At 40.5% G+C, this 22,892-nt stretch overlaps 1 protein-coding gene across 6 annotated transcripts; it reads left to right on the forward strand.

Annotated features, from left to right (window-relative positions):
- The first annotated feature begins 4,893 nt into the window (after positions 1-4,893).
- supt20 (SPT20 homolog, SAGA complex component) lies at positions 4,894-22,887 on the forward strand. Of its 6 annotated transcripts, none has more exons than XM_040033266.1 (24): positions 4,894-5,041; positions 5,555-5,650; positions 5,794-5,829; positions 5,974-6,099; positions 7,451-7,577; positions 7,674-7,777; positions 7,952-8,068; positions 8,178-8,231; positions 8,379-8,518; positions 8,727-8,883; positions 13,003-13,059; positions 13,208-13,285; positions 15,445-15,614; positions 15,713-15,745; positions 15,852-15,963; positions 16,121-16,226; positions 17,339-17,494; positions 17,865-18,177; positions 18,263-18,378; positions 18,578-18,633; positions 19,270-19,347; positions 20,621-20,711; positions 21,410-21,498; positions 22,617-22,887. In XM_040033266.1, the coding sequence occupies exons 2-24, from the start codon at positions 5,648-5,650 to the stop codon at positions 22,764-22,766; spliced, it is 2,469 nt and encodes an 822-aa protein (XP_039889200.1). In that variant the 5' UTR covers positions 4,894-5,041; positions 5,555-5,647; the 3' UTR covers positions 22,767-22,887. The 6 variants fall into 6 exon arrangements, with proteins under 6 accessions (XP_039889200.1, XP_039889198.1, XP_039889197.1 ...); XM_040033264.1 differs by having other exon boundaries at positions 18,266-18,378; positions 19,234-19,347; XM_040033263.1 differs by having other exon boundaries at positions 4,895-5,041; positions 19,234-19,347.
- The last annotated feature ends 5 nt before the right edge of the window (positions 22,888-22,892 follow it).

Here is a 22,892-nt window from a genome sequence, read left to right on the forward strand (position 1 = left end):
AAATGCAGATGTACAGGAAAGAATAGGCCAAAGTTACACAGTTAATTAAGCCAGAACAAGTTTATTCTGTAGTTATTAGTGAAAAACACAACAGCTGTTGAATAAAGCAAATGTTAATTTGAACATTAATTTGTTTAATTGTAATGTAATCACTGTCAAGCATCCTTACAGTATCCCCAATAGATCTGAGACAGCTACGAAAAAAGATGTCTTAAGATAAGATAAGATAAAGCTTTATTAGTCCCACACATGGGAAATTTTTGGTCACGCCAGAAAGTACAAGTTAAGAGCAGTAAAAATTAAGAAAAACACAACACAACTCTTTTTTTATACTAAGTTAATGTACTGTGTTATGTTGTTTGTTGCGTTGTGATGTGTCATATCGTGTCGTGTTGTGTTATATGTAGTGCCGACGTAGGACAGTTTTTCCAATTTCATTGTACTACTGTACTATGTATGACTGTGCAATGACAATAAAGAGTTATCTTATCTTATCTTATCTTAACAGAATAGGATAAGATAAAATAGAATAAAATACTGTTTACAATAGAATAAAGTACTATACTATATTGTTTATCCAAAGAAAAACAAATGTGGTCTGGACTCAGTACACTCCTATGAAAACCAAGAGCTGTTTATACTGCAATCCCACCATTGCATACAAATATGTCCTATATAGTAAGTCGACAGCCTTGGCCTCTGGCTACCTTGCCAGAGTGCACCATGGATGAGCAAAATGATTGCAGGTCTATTTTGGAAACAATATCCAAAAACCCAAATGCAACTTTCTCCACAATTCATGAGTGGTAGTTCATGAGTATTGAGCTGTCATTTTTAATTTGTCAGGAACAAAGGATTACTACACTGTAAAAAAGAAAGAAAGAAAAGAAAAAATAAATACATTCCAACAAAAAGGGAAAAAGTGCTGGTAATTTTCTGCCATCAGTTTTTGTTTTTGTTTTTACTATTACAGAGGTTTCTGTAAATAGAAAAATGTATACATTCAGTGTGAAAAATCAGCAAAAAAATCTGTATGGAAACAAGCATCCTTCATTTTAAAACACTGCATTGCACTTTATTTATCCATCCATCCATTTGCTTGCGCTTATCCTTTTCGGGGTCGCGGGGGGGGCGCTGGCGCCTATCCCAACTGTCATAGGACGAGAGGCGGGGTACTCCCTGGACAGGTCGCCAGTCTGTTGCAGGGTAACATACAGAGACAAACAACCATTCGCACTCACATTCACTCCCGCAGTCACACCTAGATTGGTCAATTAACCTATCCCCACTAACTGCATGTCTTTGGACATGTGTGAGGAAGCCGGAGTACCCGGGGAGAACCCACGCAAACATGGGGAAAACATGCAAACTTTACACAGAAAGACCCTGGCCTGATGGTTGAATTGAACTCAGGACCAAGCAAGATAAATTATGATGTATTGCACCAGTTGCCACCCACTTGACCTCCTGCCAAATATTTCCCATCACTTGTGTTCAGAGTCATAATCATCCCAATAAGCTTAAAATGGAACATACCTTCCTCGTATGCATTCACGGTGCACATGTCTGCAGTAAATTTTAACAGATTTATGTGACTTTGCTTTTTGCACAAGCTCTGATGCTAATCTTTTCACACATCTAGAAATGCTCCAGATCCAGTAAGGAAGGCTCATCTGGGCACTTCTACGGAGTACTGGCATCACATTTAGTCACATTGCGCTTTTCTTCAGCACAGTCTCCAACTCTCCCGCTGTTCAGTATTATGTGATACTTCACTGTTCATGCCAAACTCCAATGAATTTCAGCTTGTAATGACATAAAGAATGAATTATTGTGAGGAGATATGTCAATTCAGCATCGCAGCCTGGGTCTTTGCGAAAGTCCTGGACAGAAACAAGTCAGAGTATAAAAGCTGGAGAATGGTGTTCATTATCCAATGTGAAACAGACTTTTCCTTTACTCATTTTCTTAATCTGTTTATGTATGTGCACACAAAAATTCAGTAACCCATTCGTTTGATTGTTATTTTCCTTTCAAATAACTGTCCAAGAAGTGGTGTTGCTGTAATGCCTCATTTCTGGTAAATTCATCACTTCATAAAGCTAGCTGTGGGATTTGAGTCAGTGGAGAAACATTAATTACTGAGTCAGTCAAAGCCGTTTCCACAGGCAAATGAACTGCAGTCCTGCCCTTTGTGTGCATACAAATGTTTTAGAAGCTTTCATTTGAAATGTGACTGACCTCAGGCAAGCCCTGTCCTGTGTTTGCCTGTGTGCATGTGTGTGTGCAGAGCAGGTGAGTACTGGTCCTAACTGATTCCCAGCCAGAACATTTATGGTGCTCACTAATACTGAAATAAACCAATAATATTCAGAACTTTTCAGTTATCTAACTTCTCTGTGAAGTGTATATTTTGAAATCATAATCATGTCCGTTCTTTTGGCTATATAAAATGTTTTTATATACATTTCTAAAGCACAATCTGAAGTCAGTATATGCTCAAAACTAAAATTCTGTTATGTTCTAAAGTGAATATTAAGCTTACGAGGTAAGTTCGGAGGTAAAACTGTACAAAAAAAGAAAAGAAAGAAAGAAAAAAGCACACAGTAACTTTATAGCATATGAAATCAATTTTCCTTTATATTTGTGCACCTCATCTGTTGGCCAAATGGAACATGAAACATGAGCATGACGAATTGGCTATCCTACACTTCCCCCTACTGCACAGTCATGGCATTTCAATCAACCAATTTACATACACTGTAACTGTATGTAAAACTTACTATCATTTAAGTGACTTCTCATCCTCTTTGAAATATCACTTCAAGAATTAGAAGAACAATTTGTTTTTGCAACAATTTTGGCAACAAAGTAGCTGCTGTTTGATTAACAAATAAATTCTTAAATTACTTGGAAACCTGAATTAATATACTGCATCTGCTGCTCTGTCTTATTTAAAACTATCTTTGTTTGTTTGTTTTTAAAAGCATCCTTTCGGATCATTTTCATTGTCTCTTCCAAACCTCTTGCATTTCATTCTGTCTGGATATAAACATGATAACTCGAAACATTTGGAATAAATTGGGATAAAACTTTGTAGGGGTTTGGAGTGGGGTCATGCGAACAATCCATTCAAATTTTGCTTGCATCCACTAAGGTCTTCAAGGTCGGCTTAATGACTTTTTGGTTGACAAAAAGCCTTATAACTTAGAAACTATGACTCTTACAAATGCTGGTGTATTGAAAATAGAAAATACCATAAAAAGATTTAAAACATCATGTCACGTTTGACCTCTGACCTCTCCTTTAAGGTCAATAGATTAATCTGAAGGTCAAATTGATAATAATATAATAATACAGAGCTATTTATTAAAACTATGTTTCTTACTGACATTATTTGCGTTGACAACATGTAGGCATGTAGGGAATGATATATGGGGATTCTAAATATCACAGTGCTTTGGACCTCTGACCTCTTTTTCAAGGTCAAATAAAGTCAAACTTTCATAAAGATTTATCCTGTCTTCCTTCTCTCTTCCCAGCCGGTCTTGGCAGATGGCCCCGCCCCTCCCTGAGCCTGGTTCTGCTGGAGGTTTCTTCCTGTTAAAAGGGAGTTTTTCCTTCCCACTGTCATCAAAGTGCTTGCTCATAGGGGGGGGGGTCATATGATTGTTGGGGTTTTCTCTGTATGTATTATTGTAGGGTCTACCTTACAATCGCCTTGAGGTGACTGTTGTTGTGATTTGGCGCTGTATAAATAAAATTGAATTGAATAAAATTTATTTTATCCTTTTCTGTTTATACTGGGAACATGTATGAAATGATCTAAATATCACAATATTGTTTGCATCCAAATATCATGTAACATTTGACTTCTGACCTCAGTTTTACATTTCACATTTTGCCTTTCCTTCTTTGTGTTATATGTCTAAATGAAGTATTGAAGTATTGTCAAGAGAAAGAGAATGAGCTGAGAAATAAACAAGTTACATAAGCTTAAGTCGTTTATGTCCAGTTATTTAAAAATTAGTACCTAATATTATCCATTACCTACTACATAATGTTTGGTAATAAAAGTAAACATCTGTCATACCACCTTTATCAGGTTTTTACTGCACTACAAACTTCTTAAAGTATTTTTAAATATAACATTGGAAACAAAATGAATATATAAACATTACAAAACAATTCCCTTAAAAGTAGATGCTGCCCAGAGAGTGAGCTGCCTTGAGGGGATGTTTGTGTTCAGTCCGCAGTTCTAAAGAATTCTATTTTACTAACATCCTTTAAATTGATAGCATTGGCTAATCAGCAGTTGCACACATTTGTTTTTCCACCACTTTCATATCAAGATGTAAACTATAATCTTCAGATTAATTTAATCATATATTTTGCAAAAAAACAAAAAAGCAAATGTGTCTGGTTCAGGGGAGTCAGCAACCTTTACTATCATAAGAGCTGTTTTTTAGTTTTTTTTTTATTTCTTCACAAAAAAAACAGAAAAAACTCAAAAGATCAACAAAACATATTTAAGCTTAGTAATAAATGTGACATAGTACATTAGGTATAATTTAGCCTAGCAACATTTTTTTTTAAAAAAAAACCCTTTAAAAATATACAATATTATAAGACATGTAACTGTATATGCATTTACAACATGTTTTTGCTTTTTTATGAACTTATTCACTTATGAAATTAACTGCTTGAAGTAATGAAAGTAAATAAAGTTGAAACCTCCAGAGGTCTACATCTGCAACTAGTTATGTTCTTGCTTTAAAGTTTGGGACAGCCTCTATTTATGAACAGTTATAGCCTATTGTAAATATATATAAATATACCTATAGTCCAAGAGTACGCGCAACTTTGTAGGCGCTCAGTATGGCTCCGCCCACAGCTGCTCAAACCGGAAGTTTAGCTGTTGTTGACACACTGGAAGAAAATGGCTGCTGCTCCGACTTTTTTTCAATGAAGACACCGATATTTCAATTTCATTTCGTTTTCTTACATCGGAGCTACAGTCGACCGCTATGCAATCTAAAAGGCAAGTCGACTCTGTTTGTTTAGACTGTCGTCGCTTGTTCGGGTTGTGTCTCGGAAGACGTGAGCCTGGCAGCGTAGCTTGTAACTTACAGCTTTGCCCACTCGGAACGGGCTAGCATGCTAACGGTGGCTATGTTAGCCCAACGGTCAGGCATCAACGAGTTCTTGCTATTCAGCTGCTCTCTCTTGGCTGGGCTCACAGTCACCAGAGTTCACTAACCTTTGCTGTTTTGTTGTATTAACTCTGACACATCGTGTGGTCACGTTTACTTTGTTATTGCATTTTAAAATATAAGCTAATGGTAAAAGAACTTAGATGGAACAGTTTGGCTCCTCAGTCCTTGCAGCTGCTTGTGTGTGGCATCTCTGAGTGTCAGCTGGATGATTTGGCATCAGCACTCTCTTACCAGCGTGCCAGCAACACACTGAGTGCATCTCTATGAATGTACCAGTAATCTGTGTTTTTGTTTTCTCTTCACGCTGCCTGCGTGTCCTCTGTTGTGTTGCCGTGCAGGCTGTGAATGGTCACTTTAGGAAGGTGACAGTGTGGGTCAGAAAGGACAGCATCGTCTACCGTCACTCAGCTCGCAGCTGGCGGTGGACCACAATGGTAAGTTTAATCTCTGTCAGTTCATTCATCTCTACATAGACAAAGGACTCCTGCTGTAGTGTTTCATGTGAGATTCCGATCTCTATTGGTCTGTGACTTCCAGCTGTTGCTGATCTGTTTCACTTTAATTTTATCCCCCAAAGCAACAAGTTTTGGAATATGCATTGGATCGAGCGGAGGTAATATAACCACTGTTTTGTTTTGGCTCTGAAATAAATTTAAACTATGTACTCAGAAACATGAAGCACAATTTATTCATTGTGTTATTAAGTTCTTTCCTGCCCCATTATTCATTAATAACGCGTGTGTTATTTGTTATTCAGTACATTGTTGAAAGTGCTCGACAACGACCAGCCAAACGAAGAATTTCATCTGGCGGGAGGAAGAGTTTGTACCAGAAGCTCTATGAGCTCTACATAGAGGAATGTGAGAAAGAGCCAGAGTTAAAGGTTTGTGTTATGCACCATGACTCACTTGTTACTTGGTAATTACTGGATCTAATAAAACCTTACTTAAAACCAAGCTTGGGGAATGATTTGGAAAAAGTGGATTTTTTTTGTTTACGACACAAAACCGCCTTGTTTCCCGTGACCTGCACAAACACGTTTTAGCTGTAGTAAAGTTAGAGAAACAACAATTTTGTAACAGTTATTTACCCCAGTAACTTGTGGATCCAGAACTTACAGTTGCTTCCTGCTTTTGTTTACTGCGAAACCTGCTGAATTAACCTGACATAACTCACATTATTATCTTTAAATAATATAGGAATAAGCATGTACATGTTTATTAAAGTATTATAAACATTAGCTCAGGAATATCTAAATTGGCTTTCGTATTTGTTCATTGGAGAATACACATTCTATCATTTTTATAAATTAATGAATCTGTATATTACTGCTTCACAAATTTGCCAAACAAGTTAAAGATTCTTGGTTTGATCTGGGGAGTAGACACAGATTTCTTTAGGGCTGAGCAAGGAAGGTCATCCAGCGTAAAGATCTGCCAAATCCAACATGCTACCTGCTGTGGCAACCTCTTGTGAATAAGGGAGCATTTCAAAGTACCTTTTATTTTATTTGTGTATTTTTTATTTAAAATTGTTATGCCACTGGGGAGGAAAATTGTTGGTTAAAAATTCTCTTAGAGAGACAATTTGTTCAAGAATAGATTGACATACTTTTTCTTTTGTTGTTTCGATTGTTTTGATGAGAGTTGTCCGATTTTTAAGATGTCTTTTCTCAAATAAATCATAACCTAAACCCCACCAATTGTTCAAAAAACAACAACAAAAAATGTTCTTCAGCAGCCTCTTGCAGGAACTACTTTCCCTCTTAACTAACCACATTCACTACATAACTTTGAAGAAGGAAGTCTATATCTAGCTGTGATAAGAGATTATTGCCAGTAACAGCATGACAGGATATAATCATTTACGGAGTCGTCCTTCCTAGTGGCATGCTTGTTTTTTCATTGAAGAAAAAGAAAAAAGAAAGAAAGGTAAAATAGACCCTATGTTAAGTTGCTTATGACAAGGTTTGTGGATTTTCTTTTTTTTCTTTGGAAAGAGACACTGCTGCTAATCTGTATACATGTTTCTTCTTTTTTTTGGGGGGGGCATCTTAGGCTTCACTTCGAGGAGTCCTTGGTTCTGTTGCACTCGCCACAAGAGAAATATCTTTTTTTTTTTTAAAGAAAAAATAATTTTTTTAAAATGCCATTAAGCAGGTATAACTAATAAGGTTTGTGCTTCTAATGAGGAGAATTTGTCTTTTGTGTGTTTCATTTGCTGTCTCTCTGAAGAATTTGAGGAGAAATGTGAATCTACTGGAGAAGCTGGTGTCTCAGGAGTCTGTATCATGTCTGGTGGTCAATCTGTACCCTGGGAATGAAGGCTATTCTTTAATGCTCAGGGGCAAAAATGGATCTGGTAAGTCAAGTTAGATCATTACATTGACCGTTGGGTTTTGTTTTTTGGCTCTTTGTGCTGCAGTGTTCTCACCTGCATGTTTGTGTTACTTTCTAGATTCTGAAACCATTCGCCTGCCATATGAAGAAGGAGAACTGCTGGAGTACCTCGACGCTGAGGAGTTGCCCCCTATTTTGGTGGATTTGTTGGAGAAATCACAGGTTGTGTGCAAGCGTGGTGCATTTTGAAATCCAATCATTTTAAGCAAAAGATGGTGCAAAAGTGTCACATTTCTGCTTAAATATATAAAGAGCTAAGAACCATGTAAGGTTTCTATTTTGATTAATGAGCTCCCTGTGTTTGTAACCACCTCTCGGTCATGCTTTGTGTGTCAGGTGAACATCTTCCACTGTGGCTGTGTAATAGTAGAGGTCAGAGACTACCGGCAGTCTGGTAATACCAAGATTCCCACCTATCAGAGCAGACATATCCTACTGCGGCCAACCATGCAGGTAAAGACAGAATAAGATTATGAGGAGGCATGAGTGGAAAACCACATTAGATCTTTAGCACAATAAATCTGACTTACATTATATTCATAACAACTTTGTTTCCCTGCAGACTCTCATCTGTGATGTCCATGCCATGACCAGTGACCACCACAAATGGACACAGGTAAAGTATTGTTCAGTATGTTTTATCTGAAACATGTTGCTGTGTGTTTTCATTTAAAGTGCACTTGGAGTTACTAGTGTGGTGCTCCATCCCAGAATTTTCCAGGCTCAGGTGTTTTCTGTAACATGTCCTTTCTCTTTGCTTTAGGATGACAAACTGCAGTTGGAAAGTCAGTTGATTTTGGCTACAGCTGAACCTCTGTGCCTGGACCCCTCCATTTCTGTTACTTGCACAGCTAACCGCCTGCTTTACAACAAACAGAAAATGAACACTCGCTCCATGAAACGGTACTGAATACCCTCTCATGCTCATCTAGGTTGAAGCCAGCTCAGTGTGAAATCGGCTATACCAGGATAAAGATCTCATTTACGGATGTTTATTTTGTGAAATTGAAGGCAGGGAAGTGCAAGCTCTGTGACTGTATAAAGGAAAAAAGCCAATAAATGAAGCAAGGACCTTGGTTTTGTTAACACGCGTTAATTGTTTGCTTTGTAGGTGTTTCAAGAGGCACTCTCGGGCTGCACTGAACAGGCAGCAGGAGCTGTCCCACCTTCCCATACCACCACAGCTACGACTCTACGACTACCTACAGAGAAGAAAAGAGAGGAAACCCGCGCCTGTCATAGACCTGAAGATCTCAAAGATCGGAAACGTAAGTGGGAAACATCCACACAGTTTGTAAAGTATATATCAAGGTCCAAAAGTATGAACTGGGACTACTACTACTTTATTATAGATTATATTTGTATCTCCGTGTATTTTGTCTGCTCCATTTGGCTTTATTAACAGTATGTACTCCACAAGTTTGTGTAAAACCTGAGGGTCCATGTTATTATAATGGATGCAGGTGATCCATTTTTTTATGCCATGCCCCTCAATTCAGGTTTATTTATGTCGCTTCAAATCACAAGTTACAGACCTTGCGGTATTCAAGAGGAAACCCCAACAATGAGGCAATCCCCCTCATGATCAAGAAATTGTGACAATTGGAAGGAAATATTTAAAGAAGCCTCCAGCAGAATCAGGGTCAGGGAGCAAAAAGAGCGAAAAAGGAGATAAAACTAAACACAGACGAATGCCTGAATTGTGCTTTAGTTCAGGCATTAGTCTGAAATCTACGAAATCTACATGCAGGAAATCTACGTTGTAACATTGTAACTTGCAGTGTAACTGCAATCCCCTCTTAGACATATGTCATAATCCGTGCCAGTCATGCTGCGTCAGCCCCAAGTGTGGTTGCATTTCTCGGGAGGTACACATCAGGTTACGTGGAAGGTGAGGGCCTGAATCCAAACTGGGATTTGGTTTCACAGCAGAGGGCCCTAATAGCTGAAAGCACTGCCTCCTGTTCTAATTTAAGGAATTCTAGGAACTACAAGTAAGCCAGCAGTTTGAGAGCAAAGTGTGCTTTTGGGATAGCATGATACTAAGAGGCCTTTAAGATATGATGGGTCCTGATTGGTCAAGATTTTGTATTTTAGGAGAAGAATTTTAAATTCAATTCATTCAATTCTAACAGGGAGCCAATGAAGAGAACCTAATATGAGGGAAATATGATCTGTCTTGTTAGCACTGTTGGTGCAGTATTTTACATCCACTGGAGGCTTTGGTAGCCTCTAGGCTAGGCGTGATTGACTCTGAGAAAGCCCTTCTCAAAGACAGCACAGTTAGTTCTGATGCTGCGTTTCCCGCTGTAACTATGTCATTTAGTAAGTAACACTGACCTGTTCTGCAAGTAGCTGCACCAAGGTGTTTTCCTTGTGGCTGTGTGCAGCAGGGCTGGGGGAGGGTCTGTGCTGGCGGACGTAGGTTACTGGCCTGGTAGCCTGGCTGCCCCTGAGTGGATGCGGGGCAGGCGTGGGGGCTTGGGGTTCATGGGTGCTTCGCCTCCGTGCTAGGGCTCTGGCTTGGCCTTGGGGGCTTAGGTCCTTGTTGGTGTGTCGCCGAGGTTGTGGGCGGGTGGGTGCATGGGGGCTTAGCCCTGGCGCAGGGGGTCGCTGGCACATCGGCCTAACTAGGGGGCTCTTCAACTGACAGGGAGTTTGTTCCATCCTTGCAGGAGTCCACTCTGCAGGTGGGGGAGAGTCATAGGAGAGGTGGAGAATAAACTTAACCTGGGTGTCTACTGTCTTGTGCAGTCTGGGAGATGATTGAATGTTAGGGTGGGTACAGTTTCCTCTGCGGTGGGGTCGGGTGGGCTGCCCCGGGTCCTGTGGGGCTGGGCGGTCCTGCTGCCGTAGGCCCCGATCTGGATGGGCCTGGGCTCCCTTGCCTTGGTGGGTGCCAAAGGACGGGGGTGCCTACTGGGTTCAGCGGGAGCTGGCCCCAGGGAGGGGCATCTTGCTCCTCCCTTCTTTTCCTCCCCATCCCCGGCTGCCTCCCTCTTCCCGCTCCAACACACCCACCCACACAAGTAGGGCCTTGGGGTGCGGGTGTGTCACCAGGGTGCAGAGGAGGGATTCCCCCCCCGTCCCCTTCTGGCCACCCGTGCCTCAATTTTATTCTACAACTTAGACATCCACATTACTCACATTCTCATAACACATACATATAGGGCCTTGAGGGTGGGCACATTAACGGCGTCCAGTGGACGGTCTGTGTATTCAACCCCATCTCTGGCGCCGGTGCCCACCTCTCAATTTTAAATCCATGTAGACATTGAGGGTCTCGGGAGGGGCCGTGCTAACACCTGCTGCTTTCTGGCAGCAGCACCATGCTCTCCCGTGTTTTAAATGCACCTTAGAACAACACGCAGCAACACTACACATGAGCGAGAGGAGGGAGGTTTGGGGTCTTCACACACCCGTGTTCTCTGCTGGCCATCGGGGCGGGGGGGCTGGGAGGAGGTGTTGGCCGTCCGATTGGGATCTGGGATGCGGGGCCTCCCTGCTGCTGCGGAGCCTGGGGCGGTCTGCTTGCCTCCACCCCGGGGGAAAGGGTAACATCTCCTGGGTCTAGGTGACTACTTGGCAGGGCCTGGTGCCTGTTGCTCGGTCAGGCCTCTTCCGGGGCAAAGGGGGCCCTCGGGCCTCTGGGCCTGCGGCTCGGTTCACTCTGGCACAGCTGGCTGCCGGCAGAGCCGGCGGGCACGCCACTGCAGCCCCCTCTGGCTTCTGCTCCGTGGCTACTGGGTGACCCCTCATCTGGGGCTCTCCTCAGCTCTTCCCAGGAGGGTGGCACAGAGGGTGGTCCTCCTTGGGCTCTCGCACTCTGGGGCCTCTGGATGTCTGGAGCCTGGATCTCCTCCATGCCTGCTTCATGCCCTGGGGGACGGGGCTATGGCTCTCTACATCCTCTAGCAGACCAATACATGGGGAAACCTTTTGAATACAAGCGTGCTGATCCACACAGGTGTGCACACGGGTGTTCACTTTTTATAGACATAAACTACACCTTTATTGGCTGCTATTTCCAAGCACATTGTGCGCTGTCGGTCCTGCTTGCTACACAACAACATTGAACATTTAGTATTTACTGCTGTTTACACTTAGCTAGATTGATGTTGCTCTGTTTTTTTTGCTTGTTTTCTCTTCTTTTTCTCTCAACAGTTGACCCAGGAGATTTTTTTTCCTCTTCTTTCTCTTTTTAAGTGCCCTTTCTCACTGTCCCTCTTCCCTTCTGTTTTTCTTTTCCTTCATCTTTCTTTCTCCCTTTCCTATCCCTCAGTCATGTCTGCCCCGTCTGTAACAACTGAAAATAAAATAAAATAAATAATTGATTTATTTCAAATGGACCAATACGGCAAGGCCGTGATGATCCATTTGGCAAAGTAAATCCATTGGGTATCCTGGGTGGTCTTCAGACAACAATTCTGATGGCTAAAGAACCAAATGGGACAGGCAAAAAAAAAAAAGTAACACTGACCTGGAAATTCGAGGTACAGCCGTATTTATAACAGAGTTGCCGTGGCACCAATATGAGCATCTTCTGCTTCATTGGGAAGACATAGCTCAAGGATGTCTGACCTTTTGTACAGAAGAGTTAAGATAAATGCCAAAAATTTGTTTCAATTTGATTGCTGCATTAATTATTTTTAGCTCATCCAGTCAATGGCCCTATAAGTTTATTCAACGGTGAGGTGTCTGTCTGTTCCATCCCTCCACAATTCACAAGAATTGCTACTCCTCCTTGATCTGTCAGATTTTAGTGAAAGAATAATAATTAATAATTCTGTATATGACTATTTGTAAGATTCTTTGATTTCTTAGTGGATTTGAATCCTCGTTAGATTACACAGCCAATCAGTGACAACAGAACTTATAACCTTAATTCTGCACAATCACTTCTGAATTGTGATGGCTCACGAGCTGGATGAGCTACTATCTCACTGACACTTTCTGTGTTTTTGAATGTTTCTAAAAGCTGATACTTTTGTGATCATTTACAGTTTTACATGAAAACAGGACACATAAATTTGGCAGACGTTTTCCTAAATGAGAATCATTCGCCTGTTTGTTATGACAATATAATTGTAGATGATGTTACTTCGCATAACAGCCATGGTAAAATCTCGGGTCTATTCACTGTGTCCCAAAGCACAGATCCCATTTTTTTTGTCTATTTACATTTTTCTAAATTATCGACTAAACCCAAAGGGAGTCATTAGAACAATAGGTGAAAACAAGTTGGTGTGTCAGTACTCTGGTGTGTTCCGCTTTACTGTTAGCTATCGTTGACAAAAATCTCACGTCACTTAATTCTCACAGATTTTCTCTAACACCTCCTGTTTTTCTTCCTGTTGTTCTGGCTTGTCAACTATCATCTCTTGCAGTGTGTTGACATGTGGAAGCAGAACAACTGCCAACTAACTGTGCCCAAGGAAATTGATGTGAGTGGCTCTTTTATAAAACCCACACTTAAATACTTGATCCAACACTACTTATTAAAAAAAAAAAACACTTAATACTACACAAGGGATTGCTTGGCAATGAAATGTGCTCCCTGTAACAGACAGTTTTATATGTATGTTGATTTAGGTGGAAAAGTACGCTGTGGTTGAGAGGTCTTTGCAGTTGGCAAGCTCTGAACATAAAACTGTGATCTGGCCTGCTGAGGTAAGTTTTGCAGCAGATAACCTTACATTGTTGAGATCATTAATGGCTGTTTGCTGTCAGAAATAAGCAAGGAGTGTTTGTTTGAAATGGTAATTATTTCTTTAAAAGGAAGAAAAGCAAACATTTACATTCTCACACTCTACAGTGTAGTTCTTCCACAAATAGTGACACAGTTGCTGCAGGATGGCAGCTTAACTGGAAAGTGATAAAGGTGCTCTGCAACTTGGTTTTATGCATTTACTTAACCAGCTGAGCCGAGTCTCCTATTGCAAAGAGATGTCACAGATAAGTTGAGCTTACTGGCACAGACTGATTCAGATTGATTCCAATTCTTTTCTGTTTGTAAATGAGGCGGCAGTTATATACTAATCTTTTCCAATTTGTCTGAGAGTGATAGCAGTCAGTCTGAGTCAGACCACAGGTGTTTAGAGACATCTCTCCCACCAAGCAGCCTTTGCAATTGCAAAGTGTTTGCACAGGATACATGGTGGGAGGCAACCTGTCTCTAAAAAACTGAGATAACTATGGTGCAGCTACTTGCAATTGGTCTTCAAGGGCAAAAATAAATTTTAAAAAAATTATGCAGTCCACAGATAACCACTGATTTTTTTTCCCTATCCACAAGGAGGTTGTCCCACTTTTAATGTTGTGGGTCTGACCAATAAAATGACCGAGTTGAGGTTGTTACTGTCACCTTTTTATGCTGTGTTTTTTAAATACATCCAGTTGCTTGTACTATTTCCTTATCCGTCACAAATCTGCTAAAAATTTCTGATATGATTAATGATGGTTTTCAGTCATTTTTATGTGAAAAAATAAAATAAATTAAAAAAACAAACAAACAAATTCTACAAGTAAATTTACATCAATTTTTCATTTGTTTAGGCAATACTTGTTCATCAGGGTCTTGTTCAGCCTTTGTTACCCCCATGCTTCTGTTTAATCTAGACATGCATCATATTTGACTTGTGTTGCATTTAATAGAATAGAATAGAAGAATAGAATAGAATTCAACTTTATTGTCATTGCACATGCACAGGTACAGGGCAACGAAATGCAGTTTGCATCCATCCAGAAGTGCTTTAGTGATATAGATATATTACAATATATATTAGCAATAATATAGATATGTAAGTATATTACAGAAATGGGTCTATTATGGTATGTTATAATGTACACGCTATGAAGTATGTTGTGAATATTCTATAACTATAAGTATGTACAGGCTGTAGTGAGTACAAGCTATGTACAGGATATGAACAGGATATAAATATGAAAAACTATACAGAATATGAAATAAATAACTTTACAGAAATCTGTGATATACAGCTATACAGAAATGGGAACTATGCAAGTTGTAAACAGTTGTAGGGTTAAAAATTATCGTATGTACAGAATGGTTATTTACACAGAGCTATACAGTAGTGCAGTTAAGATAAGTGAGGGTGTGGATAATTTCTACAGAGGCTATATAAAGTGCTAGTGGTTGTGAGTGGTGGTTCAGTCCATGTCCATTAAAATATTTTGTGTAAAAGAACAAACAAACAAAAAACTCAGAAGCTTAATTATCAACGAATTACACTAAAATATAAAGCCATAAATTATGACTCCACATTAGTTTCCATTATCCTTTGCTACAACAATCGGTTAGTTTCTGTTTTAAAAATGGGGGGGAAAACATTGGAGAAGTAGATTGTTAAACATGTGGCATGTAACATTTTTACAATTTAAAAACATGATAATGGCAAATATAAATTTGAAGTTGGGGTCATCTGGTCGCCTGAATGTTAAAGAATTGAAGCTCAATACAGGGAATGTGTCTTTTAATATCCACATTAAAGACTGCTTACTCCCAACTCTCTTCAACCTCTGCTTCTTCTCAATATGTCTTAATGTGTTAATATTATATAAAGTCAAAATATTTATATAAACCAAGTTAGCAATACTATTCTCCCAGTAGCTACAATTTCTGTTGTGACTGTAGCATTGGAACTGAAGATGCTACAGGTAGTTCTACCATACATTAAATATACGGACTGTATGATTACAATACTTAGTTGCTAAATTTTGCACAATAATATAATGTCACTGCACACATCCGTTTAAGGTGTTCTTGTCATTAGATTTTTTTGTCCTCTTATTTTTTTTTCCTTACACAGGAAGTTGTAGATGACTACACATTTGAGTGTGAAGTTGGGGGCCAAGCTCAGAGGACCAAGGTTTCTATTTTCCAGTCGATGGGAGACCCGCTTGTGTACGGGAAGATCTACTGTGCTAAAGAATCAAAAGCAGAGGACGACAGTCCAGACCTAAAGCTCATACATCCTCCGTACGGACACCTTTAAGACAAACTGGTTATATTAAACTGAATTTAAAATGCTGCTTTGATTAAATTAATCTTCATCGTTTTTTGTGTGTCATTCACAGTTTCCTCATAGGTTCAAAGATTGATGCGGACCGGTAAGTCACATTGTGGGCTGCTCTTCAGAAATTCATTCATTCATACAGACTTTTTAGGGATCTGGTGTTAGGAAAGTGTGATGCAAGGTTTTTGTCTTTTTAACAGATTTCTTACTCAGTACAAAGGAGTGTATGAGAGAGACGTCAAGTGTCAGGTCAAAGTGTCCCATAACTCAGGCAACATGGGTCAGGGGCCTCCCTCCCCTAGCAAAGATGAGGTAAACATGAAGATTCATGCTTCTTTGCTTGGGAGATTCAGATGTGTCAAACTGATCAATATTTGGTGATTTGGAATTAGTGCAGATGAGAACATTACTTTTAGGTTACTCTTGTTATGCAGTGCGGCTAAAAAACAGGTTTAACTGTCACACGCAGGGTGATGGTATTTCTCCACTGGTCCAGACTTCTCTGTTGGGAAAAGGGGTGAAGCACCGGCCCCCTCCCATCAAACTGCCGTCAGGATCAGGAAGCAGCTCCTCAGGTACAACTTCTACTTCTAGTGCGATTGTTCATTGACGTCACACAAATCCTTAATTAGTGGCTAAAAACACCCCGTATTTGTGTGCTACTTCGAAGGGAAAAAAGGGTTGCAGGCAAATCTGCTAGTTTGATTCTTTAGGATAATTAAGTTGCATTATAAGAGAGGCATTAAGTGCACTGCAAACATGTTTCTGAGTCTGTTCAAGGTCATTCTCAGCAAAGGTGGAACCAGATCTGCTCTAATAGTGCATTCTTTTTGGAAAAGAGTATTATAAATTAGAGATGGACCGATCGATATTACGTATCTGTCTGATACTGACCTAAATTACTGGATCGGATATCGGAGAGAAATAAAAAAGCTGTTGTTAGAATTTATTTAATATTACTTTCTACACCAGGATCCTTTTCTACGTAGCTGACGGCTAGTAGGGCATTAACAGGGAAGGGGGGGCACAAAGACACAAAGACAACTATTATGTCCAATTTATAACCTAGTAAGCTACAGTAATTTTTCCTTTGGGAAGGTACCATCTGTGCAGTCTGCAATTCTGTTGAAGAAAGATGTTGAATCTATTTAATTATTGTAGAAAAAGTATTGATTTCTGTGCTTTTCTTTTCTTTTTTTCTTTTTTTTTTTTTTTACACATGCATTAAATGAAAGTCGATTACGTCAATTAAGCATTATAAGGTGGAGGGTGGGGGTGGTTCCCTATTTTTTTATTTTTTTTGCTGGGAGTTGGCAACCCTATTAGTTAGGTTGCTTAGTATTTCCACGAATTACTCTTTAAAATACCAGCATAGGGAGCATGGTGTAGGTTTAAGTTTATTAGCTCAGTATTGCTGAACTATGAAATATTTTGGGTGCAGTGTATTTTTTGCATACAGGTATAACAGAATAAATTTTGTTTTGTTTTGTTTTTTAAACTTGAGTACGAACTTACACAAAAAGCAGCAAGATATTAAAAAAACGTTTATTGATTATAAAATACGCTATATCGGATTTATATCAGTATCGGCAGATATCCAAATTTATGATATCAGTATCGGTATCGGACATAAAAAAGTGGTATCGTGCCATCTCTATTATAAATATGTTATGTCTTTATTTTTCAGGTAATCCATATAGTTCACAAACCACCAGTGGTCTACTTAAGTGTCCTACACCCCCTCCAGCCAAAAGCCAGTCTCTGAACAGAAAGCACTCAATGGAGCTGGGCCAGGTGGGCCTGCTGTCACCTGCCTCCCTCTCCCCAATGGGATCCAATCAGAGTGAGTGCTGGAGTCCGATTAGTTGTTCTGGAATGTTTTAAATCTGCTTTAAGCTTCTGAATTTTCCCAATTTGGAGTTTTTGAACATATTCTGATAAATTATGTTGACAAAAATGGGAAAAACAGTAACATATTGGGAGCTTAGCAAATACACATAATACTGGACAACTGCAAGCCCTATTCTCTGTAGTATTATCAAAGGATTAACTAAGATGTCACGCAAATTGACATTAAAAGGGGGATCAGGTTTTGGTATCATAACTAGTGCCTCATAATTTAAATTTAGTTTTAATAATGGATTTTAATTGACTGAAAAGTACTGTGTCTTGTTAAAGTGTTGTACTATTTTGGCCCTCTTTCCCCCTTTCAGGATCGGGAACCCCCAAGCCATCTACCCCAACGCCTACCAATACGCCATGCTCGACCCCTCACCCCCCTGATGCCCTCTCCGCTCCTCTTTCAGTGACCCCTACCCCTTCAGACCCTCCCTTGGTTCAGAACCAGTCACAGAATGCCCTCCTCACGCCTTTTACCCAACAGCCGCTAGCTTTAAGCCAGACGCTGCCCGTCATGACCATTCCCCTGCCCACCATGGGTACATCCATCACCACAGGAACCACATCGTCACAGGTCATGGCCAATCCAGCAGGGCTCAATTTCATCAACGTGGTCAGCTCAGTCTGGTAATAATTTTAAACTGTCTCGAATGCCACATAGCACCTGCTGATCACTGTCGCTTTTAATAATGATCTTGTACTGTCTGTGTAGCAGTCCTCAGGCTTTGATGAGTGGCTCCAATCCCATGCTGGGCACAGGCTTAAACCTGAGTGGAATCCTGCCAACTGGAGGGTTGATGCCTACCATGCAGTCTGCAGCACAGGCGGGTAAGATTCCATAGTCATGGCCCCCTTTTTATTACCTTTGCATTACATTTACAGAGTTATTTTTTAATTAAATCCAGTTCTAGAGTGTGTACCTGTCCAGTAAAAAAAAAAAAAAAGACTGGGTCTAATGACATTAGAAGAGATAAGATAAAGCCCTGATTGTCTCGCTGTTTCGTGGTAACTCCGATTTGTTTTCCAGGGAGTCCTTTTGGCCTGAATAGCAGTGCTGGGTTGAGACCTCTGAACCTACTCCAGGTATGACTCTACAGTTTAGTCTTAACACACTTTCAGTAGCATGCACTGGGTATTTGTTTGGCATAGTGACTTAGTCCTGATCTTCACCTGTGTTGGCACACCTGAAATAGTGAAATCAGCAGCTTAAATTTCCCCACACCTCATTGCATATGCAATGTAGTGTAAACCCTTGAAAGTGCTTTAGTGCAATAAGGGGCATGCATCTTTTGTTATGCAATGTCCTGGCCTGAACAACAACTTAGCTTTATAACATTTTTACCCCCTTTACCTCTTGAACTGCTAAGAGTCTCTTAGCAAAGGTTTTTTTGCTAGAGGAATAGCACCAGAAGAAGTAAAGGATGTAATCTGAATGCAGACACAGCCTGTTTGAGGATCACTGCTTGTGCCATTCCCTTTATAGTCCTTTGTAGCTCTGTTAGTCTGATAGTAATAATGATCAGTGCCGATCTCTTTGTTAACGCTCCATTTCCTTTTTCCTCCCTTTTTGGTTACGTGTGCATCATTCCTTTCCCTCTGCCTTCCCTCTGTCCTTCATCCTCATCTCCCTGTGTTTTATTCCACCACTTTTTGTTTGTTGGTGTGTGTATTTTACATCTTCAGATCCCCACTGGTCCTCTCATCTTTAATTCTCTGCAGCAGCAGCAGCTGTCTCAGTTCTCCCCACAGCAGAGTCAGTCAGCCACCTCCAGTCCTCAGCAGCAAGGGGGGGAGACGGTGAGACTCAAACACCATATTTTCATAGTATAGAAGAACACATCTTAATTAAATTACAGCAACAGAGGGATGTTAGAAATTATCTTCTAATAAATATGAGAGGTTTGATTTTGGTCATGTTTAGTGTCCATCTTCACAGATGTGTAGCTTGGCATCATTTAGTTAGTTAGCTTAGGCACACCTATTAAAAAAATATAGAATACAAAAACTATTCATACCTGTGAACTGAGAAAACTAGCATGGTTTTAAAGGGAGCGCTGTACTGCCTCTTTTCCAATTGAACCTACTCGGGTTGACTCAACTTGGTTTTTTAGGGTTTTCCATTAGGTGGCAGTACCTGCCACATACTTTTTAGTACTTATTCAGCCCAGGGATCCAAGCGATCTGAGTCGATCCGAAAATGTGGCATCAACAGATCTCATGCGACCGATTGGCCAATCGGTCGCATCACTCAATGAGTCATGAGTGCGACTCCTTCACAAAAATCAAATCCACCATTTTAGATTAAACGCAGCTCTACTCAATTTCATTCATTTTCCATTACAGTTGAGTGCCATCTCAATGTGTTTTCCGTCGTTATAGCAACACAGCCAAAAGTCCCATGGCGTCATTTTAATGCGACACAACACAGCAATGGAGGATATCGAGATGATGGTGTACTACGCTGGGTTTTCGGGATTTCCCTCGTTGCTGTGTTGTAAAAATGTTGGGTTTGATTTTTGGGAAGGACTCGCCAGTGGACTTGATTGGCCAGTCGGTTGTATGCGGTCTGTTGATGCCACATTTTCAGATCGCCGAGTAGGTACTACAAAAGTACACCAGGTACTGCCAACTAATGGAAAACTCTAAAAGGCCAAGTTGAGTTGAGCCGAGTAGGTACAATGGGAAAAGGGCTATAATTAAACTAATGTGATGGAGTAACTGGGCTGCATGCCAGACTGACTAGGACTGAACCTGATAAATCCTGCCTGGATTTGAGTCATTGCGAAATATTTAAACCTCTTAATAGTTATTGAGACACTCTGCATCTTAAAAAAGATTAATTTGAACAAATCTGATTGGAATAACAGGGAATGGCGTCTAGCGGCCGTGATGTACAGAATCTGTAACCACTGCCAAAACATTTCATTTCCTAACGATGTGGAACCAAAATCACTACTGCTTGCCCCTTTTAAGTTTTTTAAATATATATGTGTGTGATTTATTGTCACATGTTCTGCTTTGGTGGCAGTTGTGTGTGACAGCCTTGTGTTGTCTTTGACTTTCTTCATAGAGTGACCAGGGGTCAGATCAAAGTTTAGGGAACCAGCAAACGGCTGTCATAAATCTGGGAGTGGGAGGCTTCATGTCTCCACAGGCAGCAGGTATGAGCCACACAAGCACACACACACACGCAAAACATTTCTCTTCATTAACCTGTTCCTAAACAAAATGACACCGTGACACTAACTAGTACTAATAAGATAAGATGTACTAATGTATTCATGATTGTAATTACTGTTCGTTAGGACTCTCAGTCTGTAACTAAACATGACCATTTTGTTGAAGTTAGCCATTGTTCCTCTCAGTGGAACATGTAACATCTGACAGGAGAGACTCAACTTCCCCTTCTTCTCTGCCACATTTTCTCTTTTCTTTTTTTTTTAATTGTTTTTTTTTTTTTTGCCCCCACCCTTCTGTCTTTCCTCCTACACTGTCCTCCTGTCCCTCTTCTCAATTTGCCCTATTCGCTAAATTCCCTGAATCTCCCAATTCACGCTATTTCTCCATAATGCGCTTTTTAAAACTCAACGCACACGGTCATTTATCTTTGGCCTCCCTGCAACATTTGTTTTTGCTTCTCTTTCTTCCATCTCTGTGTGTGTTTACGCACTCCTGAAACCACAACTCGCCCCTGCTCTCCCGCTAATCCTCGCAAATATTCTACTTTTTTCACTTGTTCATTTCCTGTCTTTACACTCCCCCCCCCCCATTCCTTCTTCTGCTGCTTCTCTCCCTCTCGCCATCATGTCCTTCCCTCTGGGGCTTCCTGTCTCCCTCCTCCCCTTCCCCTCCACCTTAGTGCTGTCCCAGTTGGGCTGTGGGCTGGACGGGTCTGGGCCCCCGCTGCCTTCTCCAAGGCTTCAGCAGCAGCACCAGCCACAGATCCAAGTAATACGGCAACATTGACATCCATATACACATATAGAGTTTGTAAGAGCTATTGAGATTAGACACACCTGCTTCCACCAGCTCTCCTTGTTTTTATTTAGCTTGCAGGCTTCTGTTGTGCTGCACCATAAAGTGTGAGGGAATTAGGTAAACTAGCTTTATGACATATAGGTTTAGTATTTTTATCACGTTAATGGATTTTAAAAATAGCTTCCATCCATAGCCTTTATATAATACTGAGATAGTTTTAGTATAAACCGTATTATTTTCCTAAAATAAATAAATAAATTATAAGTTTTTATAAAAATCTTCTTTCAAATACATTTTATAGATAAACACCATTCACTCCATATTGTGTTGTATGCTTGGTTACTATGCTGTTTGATAAAGACCACAGTAGCCCCAGTGCTTCCAGCAACCCACACACCAGAGCTCGCAGCACTTCCAATGGCAACAACTAACAAAGTGTCAGAGTGGGAGGCATGTTCTTGCACAGCCATTTAGCAGCAGGTTCTGAAACTGTGTCACTGGGAACAGACCGCTGAAAGGTAGCCGACGGCATTGCGACAGAGACATTAAGTTGTTCCACTGTAAGCATGAATCTGAGTTAAGATTTTTTTTTCTTTTGCCCAGTTGAGGTTGCTGGCTTACTCTGAGCACAACGCACGGTTTGCTGAGCTGCATGTTTGTTTGTTTGTTTTTATGCCAGGATCACAGCCAATAATTTTTGTCTTCCAGACGCCACTGGTGCTGCTTGACTGTATCCCGCCTCACTCCCCAAAACATGACCTGCCCCAAATCTTATCTCTTCCTTCTTCTTCCTTCCCCTCTGCAACCCATTAACCACTCTCCTGTGTTTCTCCGCACACTCTTCTTGTATGTTCTATGTATCAGGCTTTAGATCAGCTTCACTAACCCATGCCAGTTGTACGACACAAGGCACTCTGCTAGAAGACGTTTTAGCAAGGGATTCCAGTTTACGTGTGTTAAATGAGCTTGAGATGCTTACATAAATCTTAAAGTCAATATCATTATTTCTTTCTGCATTATCTTATTTGTCGTAACATACTGAAGTCTATTTTTTGTCCTTCTTCCATGTTTCTTTTTGCACTGAACAGTTGCAATTCTTGCAGCACCAAATGCAGCAGCAGCAGCAAATGGCTATGGGAGCAGCAGCTCCTCAGGGGGGAGTGCCACGGCACCATACCGCCAGCCAACCAAGAAGTAAGAGGAAGAGGAGCACGCCTCAGCCCCTCCCCAAATCATGAAAGACTTAAATCACACTAAAACCTTCCCCCCACCCAAATCCACACACAAAAGGACGTGAATGATCCATATTGTGCGCTTTACCTGCCTCGCTGTCGAGAGTGTAGGCAAAAAAACAACAACGAAAA

Source organism: Simochromis diagramma, unplaced genomic scaffold (assembly GCF_900408965.1).
Source record: "Simochromis diagramma unplaced genomic scaffold, fSimDia1.1 OVJJ01000216.1, whole genome shotgun sequence".
Taxonomy (NCBI): domain Eukaryota; kingdom Metazoa; phylum Chordata; class Actinopteri; order Cichliformes; family Cichlidae; genus Simochromis; species Simochromis diagramma.